The following is an 11244-nucleotide window of genomic DNA, read 5'->3' as shown; positions in this document are numbered from 1 at the left end:
AAATGTCTAGAAAAGGGAGACTTTAACAAAGATAGTGATAGTGTCTGTGGATATTCATCTTCTATCTATACTTTACTATTGTAATAATCATAATTAGCTGCCCACATACTTAAACACTCTCTACAATAATTACAACACAACAATTAAAACTATGCACATCGTCATTTGTATCATAATTATTACATAGGCACACAAAATCAAAATAATCACCTCGAAGGATTCATGTCTTTCTTAAATGCCATTTAATGATATGGAAATAACTGCTACCATGGACTGCTGACACACATATCTATTGAGATTGCACATGGGATAAACATCATGCCTAAGAGCGCGGTAAAATAGGCCATGAGATCGTCACACCATCGCTAACTTCTGGCATTTTAAGAGGACAATCATGTACATCTCCTGCAAACTTCAACTGTCTCGGTACACAGAATGCTGTTTTGGATCAATGTCAGTGGTTGGTTCATGGCCTGCTTGACAATCCTATGGCATCAAAATCGTACGACGACTGCAAGACCTATGTGACAACACTCTTTACTTAAGCCTCTGACACACACACCAAACCATGGCCTCCCGACCTTCTCCAGACCATGCTTGAGGAAGTAAGTCATCAGCAAGGTTGTCTGTGGTTGGCTGGGGGTTAGTCAGAGAAGTTGCCTACCAAAGTCTTAAAAAGTTGTCGGCACATCTCAACTATGATTTGGTAAAATGAAAGTCAGGGAAGTCTCATACTGCTTTGAATTGACGTAACCAGAGGAGCAAACAGAAAGGATTCCAGGCTACTACTAACCCAGCACCAATCTTGGTTGGGAAGTGGTTGGGAGCTTAGTCATGGGAATGTGTGACAGGGGCTATTCTGAATCGTGGCATTTTGATGACACATCAAGAATGGGTGTATCCATGATACATTCTGAGCACAAGGCTTTCTATACATTTGCTAATGTTATGCTACTTTAGAGAAGCATTTCTACTTAATGGCATGCCCTGATAAAAACTTTACACTCCCCTCAGATGACTACACATACGTATATACAGTTACAGACAAAATTATTTACACACCTTGTAACTTTGGAATGTGATGAATTATGCAAAAGTATTAATCAAAAGACAATATAACAAACAAAATGTTATAGTATTTTTCTATGAAACTATGTTCAGTTACCTGTCCTCCCTCTGTGGTTTCAATCTTGTACCAGTCGTAGATTTAATAGTAAATAGCCTGCCCAGGTTAACATTGTATAGAAATGCAAATATATGACAAGCATGACTTTTATTGTTCAAACTAATAATGCAATGCTATGATTGGTTGAACTAATAATTGTGATTGACAATCAGGATCAGTCCATTGGTCCCATGTTTAGAGCCTGAGGAATGTCACCTCCCCACAGGTATAGTCCTGCTGGCTGGGCTTTATTGCCATGCTATGATTGGTCACACCGCTAATGCAATGCTCTGATTGGTTGACTGACAGTCAGGATCCCAGGTATAGACCCTGCAGGATGTCACCTCCCCACAGGTATAGTCCTACTGGTTGGGCTCTATTGCTGTGCTATGATTGGTTGAACTGCTAATTGTGATTGACAGCCGACCCTGAAGGATCACCTCCCCACAGGTATAGTCCTACTGGCTGGGCTCCATGCCTTCTGGCTCAGGTTCTCCATGGAGCGCACACGGCTCCTCTGTAGGTCCTCCCTTCGCTGTCTCTCCTTCCGATCCAGGAACTCCTCGTACTCATCTTGGCACCTCATCTCCCGCTCTTCCTGCTCCCTCTGCTTCCTCCTCCTCTCCTCCCGGGCCTGTCTTCTCTTCTCCGCTTCCGAGGCTTTGATGGTCTCCTCCTTACGCTTGGACCTATGAGGTAGGAGACATTGTGGTAGTGTCAAAGGACAAGACAAGACAAGACAAACAACTCTTTCTCACTAGCACATAGACACAAATCTTTCTACCACTCTACCTCAAAAGTTGACACTGAAACTTTTCATGCTAAGAGTAATGTAATGAAATACATGTTGCTCTACCTGGAGCAGTAATATACTAATTAATTGGTTACCTAGTCTATGTAGCATGTTCTTTGTTATCCTGAAATCATCATTTAAAAGTTGTTGACAAACTATTTTTATTGTGAGGTCGAACAACAGATTACCTAAAAGTCTCATGGAGTATTGGGTCATGTCAGCATTTATAGACTAGTTTTGCCGGACGCCAGATGAAGAAAATGGAACACTCTTATGGCCTTGTTCCTAAAAGCTTTCACAAGTAAATTATCATTAAGCGTTGCCGGACATCCTGAATTTACTGCTAATTTACTGCTTACTCAAGTTACTGTGCATTGTAAGAATTGCTCCATGCAGAAAAGTCTGACAAGACAAACTGTAAGGTTGGACTAAGCTTGAAACCAAAGCACAACACAAACCTTAGAAAGTCCATCTCACCCTAAAGCCTTATGAACAAGATATTTACTCACCAAGACTCAAACAGCTTCTTGCTTTCCTCTAGCTTCTCCTTCTGCTTCCTTTTCTCCTCCCGTTTTTTCTCCTCCTCCTCCCGTTTCGCATCCCTCCACTTCTTCTGCAGGTACTCGTCCTTGTTGGACTTCCAGCTCTCAAACATCTGCGATAAGAAGATTTTGAAAAGATATAAATCGTTAATAAGTTTCTTTTCATATTCTACCAGTCATGTGTGAAATCTCTGTTTTTGCTGTACATGTGTCTGTCTGTTGGTAAAAGTGTGTACATGGTTATTTGAATACACTGTCAGAAGAAGGACAGGAAGTGACAGGAAATGAGTGCCATAGTTGCAGGAAGCAGAGTAGGTAGAACTAGACATCAATCAGACATCCAGTCCAGATCAAAGAAGAGGTCACTAATTGTGTTATTGTTTTAGGTCTGTCTGTTTGTTTTTTTGGAGTTAACTTTTTCCTACTAGTCCTATTCACTGTAGAGTGACAGGAAGTGTAATGTAACGAAAAGGAGATGGGTTGATAAATACTGTCGCTTAAGACTTACCTTTTTGGCCTGCAGTTTCTTAACTTGCTCCTCTTCTTCCTTCTCTTTCTTTTCCTTCTCCTCCTTCCTCTTCTGTCTCTGCTTGTTCTTCAGATGAGCATCTTTCTGCTCCTTCCAGGACCTGAAGGTCTGCTCAGCATCCTTCTTCCTCTCAAGTTCCTCCTGTGGGAAAGTTTATTGATCCAGTTTAGCTGACAAAAGAGAGCTATTCTTCCACTGGTCACAACAGACTAACAGACGCTCTGTACCAGGGTTCTAGCCAGCATCCGTCCTTCCATCCTTTGACGGACACAAATCAGCATGTAAAGATATTCAAGAAACAAAATTTTGCAAAGATCTCCAGAAATTCAGCACAAATGCCATTGAACCAAGCTGAGTCTACTCAACCAGCAAAACTTGCCTCTCAAAATGCAGGAAAAGCGTTTCAGAGGGTCTTGAATTTAAAAATTTTCCAGGCTTCATTGGACCATTGCGTGGAAGCCTCTGGCACTCGACAGGATTTTCGTTGAAAATCCAGGGGACGAAAACAACATTTCAGGCTGGCTAGAACACTAATGTACAGTGTTTGATACCCACTACATTTCTATTGGCTGTTAGAATATTTGCTATTAGGCAGCTATGAAGATTTTAAAGACTTTCTTACCTTCTCCTTTTGTTGTTGTTGCTGTCTCTCAGAAAGTTTCTTCTTGATTTTCTCTTTGGATAAGTTGTCAGTCTTCTTACTGAGCCAATCCTGAAAAAATACAAACAATTGGCTTCATTACACATTTACATACAGAATACTGTAGTTCTACTAGAGATATCAACCGGTTTGAATTGAATGTGTTTTTTCTTAACTTCACCGGTACCTCTCATTGGTTGATCTGCTAATTGCAATGGTCAGATTTATGATTGACAGTCAGAGTCATTTGTATCTGCCATACGGCATGCCATACATGACCTCATACTGCAAAATCATGACAAAGCAAATAAGTGTTTAATGCTGAATTGCAGAATTGTTTTAACCGCAACCTTGAAACACAGCAAAAACCTACCATTCTCCTACAGCAGAGTACCGTCAGTCATTTATTCCTGACTGTACTCTGCTTTCCTTCCCTTTTGCTGGCGGTATTACCCGCCCTACTTATCAGATATTAATGAGCTTGCCCTTATATGGGCAGTCAGCCGTTGGGGATCGGGCGTTGGCATGGTGAGCAAACAAAGTCATGGTAATACGTAACATGATTGGCTGATAGCTTCCCAGCGGCCTTTGCGAGACAGCTTCCGACAAAATGAAGCCCAAGGAAGGCCTGTTCTCTGATTGGTTGACAGCTTGTTTGTGGCGACAATCATAATACCCGTAGGTAGGCCCTGGGACAGCAGGGCCCCATAAGGTAAATGCCGTTGGGGACCGGGCGTTAGGAGGATGAAACCTACTGTCCCCTCGTGAACTTAAGTCTACGTAAAAGCTGATGTCAAAACACCATGCCTTAGAGGAGATTGCCTTTGTGGTAGCTATAGCACCCGGGAGCCAAAGCTGCTTTATTTTTTCAAGGACAGTTTTTACATGTGAGGGTAAAGGTTTTTGCTGTTTTCATCTCTGTTGAAGCCCCCATACCTGGTAGATAGCCATCCTGATGGAGGCAGAGTCCTTCAGGTTTGGTGGTCCGGAGGGTTTGCGGGTCAACGACCCGGCGGACATTGGCCTCTTGGGGACGGGCTTGACTGTGGGGCTGGCTTCTCTTCTGTCACTGCCTGCGCTCTGGGGCCTGTGAGTGTGACTGGGAAAGGTACATATTTAACGTCATTGGTTGGTTGGACACATCACTAGTATACATACAGTACAATAAGGCAATCAGACATGGCAGAATTCCCGATTATTTTGTTACTAAACTTCTGGTCCCACACAGATAACATCAAGAGTGAAAGCAGTCTGGCTTTAGGAGGTGGTTGCTTCGGCAGGTTTGACTGTAGTTGTAGATTCTGAAGTGAAGTGAGGTATCCTTGAGCGTATTTGTAGTGATACCAGGCTACCACACTAGCGTAATCTTCTGCACTTCTTGAATACTGAGAAATAAAATACTTGTTCACTGGGATACCAAGTCTTCTCTCTTTAATTTTTTTAACTCTCACATTAGAACTGGGGTCTACAAAGGATGTCGTCCATAAAACATACTTGCTGTAGCCTCAGTCTACCATGACTGTTGCTACAATGTATGTTGCATGTTACCTGGTACTGTCTGGCTGAATGTACTGCATGGTGTTTCTAGTCTCATCCTCTCTCTCCTCTTTATCCTAGGAACAATACAAATAAACATCAAATAAGTTTCATCAGATCCTCGTTTACATTGGGAGATAATTTTGCAATCTTGCGTTTGTGTGAAAGTTGCAATTTTCAATGGACCAGCTGCAATGGACTATGAAATAAATCTTGACTTTGCTCTGGAATTAAATTGTAATCAACTATCTGTTCACCAGTTATAGTTACTGTAGTTATACGACTTTGTAATAGTCTGCAGTTGTACAGTTCTTTATTTGTCCAAAATAGCCAAAATGTGAGGGGGTTGTGTGATTTTCCATGCAACTGTAGACATCATAGAAAGCAGGTATACAAGGTTTTGTTAACTATGATAAAAATTAGTTTTTATTAACAAATAACAGTTACCCTTTTTGGTCGTGGCGGCCTGTTGGAATCTGCAACATCTGCCAGGACTGCATCTGCTATCTCCTTATGGAGCCTCTGTTTGGGAGGAGTACCATCTGGTTGGTCCAGACTGGCTGTTTCTTCTTCATCTGAATCTTCTCTGTACCTTTCTCTTTCCTTCTCCTCTTTCTCTGGCTTGGTTTTCTCCTGAGATGTGGACCTAAACGGGGACTTCCTTGGCGGGGGTGTTGGAAGAGTTGCCGACTTCTTGCCTTGGTTCTTTTTCTGTTTGATGGTAACATCGATGTCTGGTATGCTATCTGAGTCGGAGTTGTCTAGCAAATCTTTCGCCCGTTGCCTGCGTTTATCCTTAGTGTGCTTTAGAAGCTGATCGAGCTCCTCTTCGGATGAATCCATCTTTCTTCGCGGGGAGTTTTGCCGGGATCGCTCCTTTTGCAGAGAGGGAGACTTTTGTCCAGACTGGCGTTTCCAGCTGGGCGATGCCTCTCGTGACTTGGATGGCTCTTCTTCCGATTTCTGCGATTTTGTCCTTTTGTCGGAATCCTCCGCAACGGTCCCTCGGCTGTCCCTGAACTGTCTCCTACGGTCGGCAGCACGCGGGGAAGGGGTCGGTCTCAAATCCTGGTCCTGCTCTTTGGTTGGAGATCTACGCAGGGGCGTTCTTCGTGAAGGCGGCTCGTGGAACCCTTCCTGAGAGTTCTCGCTAACGGTGCGACTTCTAGGCTTCGGTTTAGGCCTGAGGACTCCTTCCTCTCCCTTCTTGGCTCTCTCTTTCCTAGGTCTGGGCGACGGTTGCTCTTCTAAGAAATCCAGAAAAGATGCTTCCTTCTTCTTAGGAGTTTTTTCGCTCATGTCATCATCGGAATCGTCAATGTTAAAGGACTTCTTCTTATCCCTTGCTCTTTGCGATGGTGATGCCCTTTCTGAAAGCCTCTTTGACTCCTCAAGAGTCGAGTCTCCTCTGGCATTCTTCGAATCACGCCTCCTCTGGTATGGGGAGCTACGCGGGGAACGTTGTTCTTCCTCAATTGTAGAATCCCTGGCTGGACTCTTCCTTCGATTTACTCTGTCTTCAACAGAGGGACTTTTTCTGTAGGTCAGAACGTCAACAGGAGAATCCCTACCTGGGCTCTTTCTTCGATCTTTCTCTTCAAACGGAGATTTATCCCTTGGAGATTTTCTTGTGGGAGTTTTTACCTCACGGTTGTCCCTTTGGGGTGACACCCTGCCCGGGCTTTTTGAACGAAGCTCTCTCTGAAATGGTGACTCCCTAAATGGACTTTTCCTCCCACGCTCACCGTTGCTCTGATAGTCATCCCCAGCAGGACTCTTCCTCAAAAAGTCCTTGTCAGCAGAACGCCTTCCAAGATCCTCCCTATTTGTTGACTCCTTCTTCTTCAGATATTTCCCTTCAAAAGGTGAATCTCTGGGAGTGGAGGATTTTCGACCATCCTCATCTTTGTCTTTGCGGTCCTTAAGGTCCCTTGTCGGGGTGTGCCGACCCTTTAAGTCGAAGGTCGGAGTTGATTTTCCCGACGGTTTCTGGGTGGGAGGCTGCCACTTGTTGTCGGACTGGTCTCTTCTGCGAGCCGGTGCAGTTGGTTTGAAGGTGGAAGTGAACTGGGACAGAAAGTCTGAAACAGAAATATTCCCCAATTAACGTCGATGAAGGTTAGATATTCAGGTAATAAGATATGCCAAAAAGCAGTTACTCAAGCAAGAAGCAACTTCCAAAATCATATCCAGCTGCTTGAGTAACTGTTTTTTGGTGTATTCCCCCATTAAAAAGAGAAGTGTATGGATGAATTGATTATTTGTTTTGGACTGCAAGTATAATACTCAGGAACTGACAGAGGATGCATAAATCACATAATACAAACCAGCATCTACTTTGCATGTCATCTGGCTGTAAATCTTAGAATGTTTGAGGTGGTTTCACTTTTGCGTTTATACGTCTCCACAACAAATTCGTTGTCACTCTTCTGGGAACATGCCTTTACTACCAGTGTTGTACAACAGGTCTAGACTTGTTTCTATACAATCTAAATGCCGGTAAAACCTCATTTCCCTCTCAGCATAAATAAAACAACTGCAAAGGTAAATGAATCTACAGTATATAATTGGTACATTACCACATGACATAAACTCAACTTCTTATATATACTCAGAGAACTGGACAGGTGTGCATTTTCAACTTGGTCACTTGAACTCTGAGAAGGGCAGTGAGTCAAAATTCTTACGCAATCTTTTGGAAAAGGAAAAGAAGGAAATTTCAGCTTCAGAAATACATCATGGTATTGGTAACCACAAAAATAGCAGATTTGAGTTCAACGGGGAAAGGAACATCATATTAGCCTAAATACAGATTGGCATTAAACACTAGACACTTAGCAAATATCCTCATTACAAATGGGTCTCCCACTGGAGTTATGAGAGAAACACACAACTTCTGAATCAGATCTACTGTTTCAGATTTCGAATAATTTTACATTAAAAGCCTGATTATGGTAAACTGTACCTGCTTTTCCTTCAAACCATACCGTTTTGGTGGGCAGTTGGATCCAATCTGCATTCTGCATGCAAATTTCAGTTTTGTTTGGATTATGATAAACTGGTTAGACCAGTCCAACTGGCCTGTTACTAAGGACTACATTAATTAAAGCCTTTCCTATGTATGAAAAGGATTGTCTGGAGGATATTAAGACTTAGTTGACTGAATACTGTTACCCCGGGTACTCAAGTTGTGAGCCTGACTTGGTCACTTAGTTCATTGTACAACAAGCCTACAGTGAGATATCTGCCCATAACTATATATATCGCTGTAAACTGTAGGTTTGAAAAGCAGCTGCAGTGGACATGTCAATAGTTTAAACATACGTTGTTGGTCATCATACGATTGGGTTCGAGAGAGTGGCTGTGGGTCAGCTGTACTAGTAGGTAAATTGCAGGTAAAATCAGCTATGACCAATAGCGAGCTTCGTGTTACAGAAAACACAGCAGGACAAAGATTTTGAACATTTATATAAAATCCTTTGTTAGCTACTCTCTGTTTTTTTTTCTGTAATGTTGTATTTATAAACTTTGGTCTTTTTCTGGTGGTGTCTGTTTTGATATTGTCAAAGTTGTTACATAGACTGTACATAGCCCTCATGAAAAAGTATTTCGAGCCCTGTGTTGACTTGAAGATGGTGAGTTTTTACATGTACCATCATCACTGCCCAGTCCATCATCTGCACTGCTGTCACTGTCCTCTGAAGTGGTCATCCCCGTGGTCAGTCCCCGCCGCCGTCTGCTCTGCAGAGCCTGGTCCAGCTCATCCTTAAAGGGAAAGGTATCAACATTGTCTTAATAGGTCAATGGGATAATGGTATAACACATTCACAATCACAAATCAAGTTCGAATCTAAATCTTAAAAAACTGTCCACCACACCATACTCTTTTCAATAAGAGCAATGGATTGAGAATTTTGAGGCTTACACCTGAAGCTCTCTCATACACAGGACTGCTAACTTTATGTCACCATCTCAAATGATGAATGTAATCCCTCACAACATGTCCAACCTGGGGTTGACCAGGTGCAATCGAAGTTTGACAAGTTTGACAAGTTGACAAGTTTTATTCAACATTGTACAGACTAAGCAAGATGTCCAATTGGATACATCTTGAATTGCGCTGGACATCACAATCTGTAGCTCCACTTTATTTACACTAAAACCAATTGTGCCATTAAAATATTCGTAAATATTTTCATTTAGATATCAGGTACGTCATGCGGTTATCTGTTAAATGTAACCATTAAAAGAAGGATTAATACAGGTGAGCTCAAGAACACATATCAAATCACACCTCCAAAATGGAGCGGTGACCAGGTGGAAAATCGGTGTCGAGAACCCAATTATGAGTTTACGAGTCCAACCATGAATGGGATAGGTGAGTTCTTAAAACGGGCTGTTTGACACAGTGGCATATTCAGTTTGTGTGAGTTGCAGAACTCAGTCAGACAAAGAATTTGTGCCCCCTTCCCCCAAAGGCTATAGTGTAAGGTTGGTAGTTCGGTCAGTTGAGTATTTGGAAATGGAAACCCACAGCTTTTTCAGGTTATCTAAGGTCTTGGCCACTTCTCGTATCCGTAGGCGTACCTTGAGTGTAGACTTGCGAGTTGAACCCAAACTGGTCCTGGGTGCAGCAACCTGCGCCATCGTGCAGGACTTTCAAAGAACCTAGCACTGGAAAACATAAAATTTGTACCATTACTTTTAGGTAATTGATATCTAAATAGTGATATAACTGTGCTACATTGAATACATGATGACACCAATATTATAAAACTGCTATCTCTCGATCCAAAAGAATTCTACAGATTCTTCAATGTCTCGTACATTATGTATGCATAGAAATAAACGTCAGCACACAGACATACATATATAGATGAACACACACACATACACACAAACTTACACACAGACAGACAAGCCATAAATACTTCACTCATATTCATAACGTGTGAACTGTGAACTTGAAGTAAATGAGGTTATGACCAAATACTAGTAGGCAGTGGGAGACTCATCCCTGTACTGCTAGTGAAAAGGCTTGAAAGAACCCTAGGTGTGAAAAATATCATATCATAAAGAAATATAACCCACTACATTAATTTTCTCAAACTGAACATGCAAATCATTTGCCTGAATCATAATTTTATCTGTACATGGAACTTCTATCAGTCAATTCAAGTATTCACATTCTAACGCTACCTTGAATATTTCTCCGTGGGTTCTAATAATAGTACGGAGGTTTAATAATAAAGCCTTTTTGTGTCGAAAACGTCCCAAGGTAATCTCCAAGCAGATCTTGCTGTGGCAAATGGGAAGGAGTTTAGCCGGCAGAGGAGTTATTGGCCACAGCGAAGATCTGCCGCAGAACGGAACCGCTCAAAGGCAATTATCAGGCAATTAAACTGCGTTAGGAAGAAGGTGCGAATTGCCCCGCAGTTTAATTGCCTGAGAATTGCCTTTGACCGGTGCGTTCTGCAGCAGATCGTCGCTGTGGCCAATAACTCCTCTGCCGGCTAAACTCCTTCCCATTTGCCACAGCAAGATCTGCTTGGAGATTAGTCCCAAGGGTCTAAAACCAAAACAAATTTATATGCAGATCGAAGATCGAATGAACGGTACCAGAAACGCAAATACACAACCCTTTACTAACCTCAAGAGGATTACAATCCCGTCAAGATATCAGCGTCCTCCTGTGACGCGTATTATGACGTCTCAAAGATCATAAATGACAGAAAAATGACATATTTTGATGTTGCCAGCGGCAACTTGGATGTTTGAACTTGTTTGGTGATGGTGGAATCCCACCGCGCGGCATGACGGGAAGGGAACTCCGGAAATTCTCGAACGCTGCGCCGAAGGTTGCCGAAAACTGAGCCGAAGATTACCGAACATTTTTTCCGGAATCCCGAATATGACGTCATCTTAAAGCAGAGGTTAGGCGCTGGTTGCTTTTTGACGTTTTTTCTGGCTTTTTTGTCTGGCTTTCTATTTTGTCAGATTTTTCCTTTCTTTGTTTAACTGATAGACACAAAGAAAACC

General features: G+C 42.3%; 2 protein-coding genes across 4 annotated transcripts in view; one reads left to right on the top strand and one right to left on the bottom strand.

Moving 5' to 3' along the window:
• Window positions 1-1525: 1525 nt before the first annotated feature.
• LOC118413043 (trichohyalin-like) lies at window positions 1526-11026 on the bottom strand. Of its 2 annotated transcripts, none has more exons than XM_035816185.1 (10): window positions 10856-11026; window positions 9793-9879; window positions 8859-8970; window positions 5653-7286; window positions 5218-5282; window positions 4606-4768; window positions 3652-3741; window positions 3009-3170; window positions 2468-2613; window positions 1526-1854 (listed from the first exon to the last, which is right to left on the bottom strand). In XM_035816185.1, the coding sequence occupies exons 2-10, from the start codon at window positions 9850-9852 to the stop codon at window positions 1602-1604; spliced, it is 2685 nt and encodes an 894-aa protein (XP_035672078.1). In that variant the 5' UTR covers window positions 9853-9879; window positions 10856-11026; the 3' UTR covers window positions 1526-1601. The 2 variants fall into 2 exon arrangements, with proteins under 2 accessions (XP_035672078.1, XP_035672079.1); XM_035816186.1 differs by having other exon boundaries at window positions 4606-4762.
• LOC118413042 (insulin-degrading enzyme-like) overlaps window positions 8900-11244 on the top strand; it is a 29019-nt gene continuing 26674 nt past the window's right edge. Inside the window, exon 1 of one of the 2 annotated variants that reach the window (XM_035816181.1) lies at window positions 8900-8983. The gene's annotated coding sequence lies outside the window, so the exon portion shown is untranslated. Of the gene's footprint in view, window positions 8984-10996; window positions 11139-11244 lie in introns of those variants that run through there. The other variant, XM_035816182.1, reaches the window with a different exon arrangement.

Source organism: Branchiostoma floridae, chromosome 4 (assembly GCF_000003815.2).
Source record: "Branchiostoma floridae strain S238N-H82 chromosome 4, Bfl_VNyyK, whole genome shotgun sequence".
NCBI classification, from domain to species: domain Eukaryota; kingdom Metazoa; phylum Chordata; class Leptocardii; order Amphioxiformes; family Branchiostomatidae; genus Branchiostoma; species Branchiostoma floridae.
Note: the sequence above shows the minus strand (reverse complement) of the source record. Positions and strands in the feature narration are given on the sequence as shown.

Bases quoted from the DNA above. Each gene is read 5' to 3' on its own strand.
- LOC118413043 (XM_035816185.1), bottom strand. From the start codon at position 9,852: ATGGCGCAGGTTGCTGCACCCAGGACCAGTTTGGGTTCAACTCGCAAG. The intron at 2,614-3,008 runs GTAAGTCTTAAG...TTCTTATCGCAG, and splicing joins AGAAACTGCAGGCCAAAAAG to ATGTTTGAGAGCTGGAAGTC. The intron at 1,855-2,467 runs GTGAGTAAATAT...CCTACCTCATAG, and splicing joins AAGAAGCTGTTTGAGTCTTG to GTCCAAGCGTAAGGAGGAGA.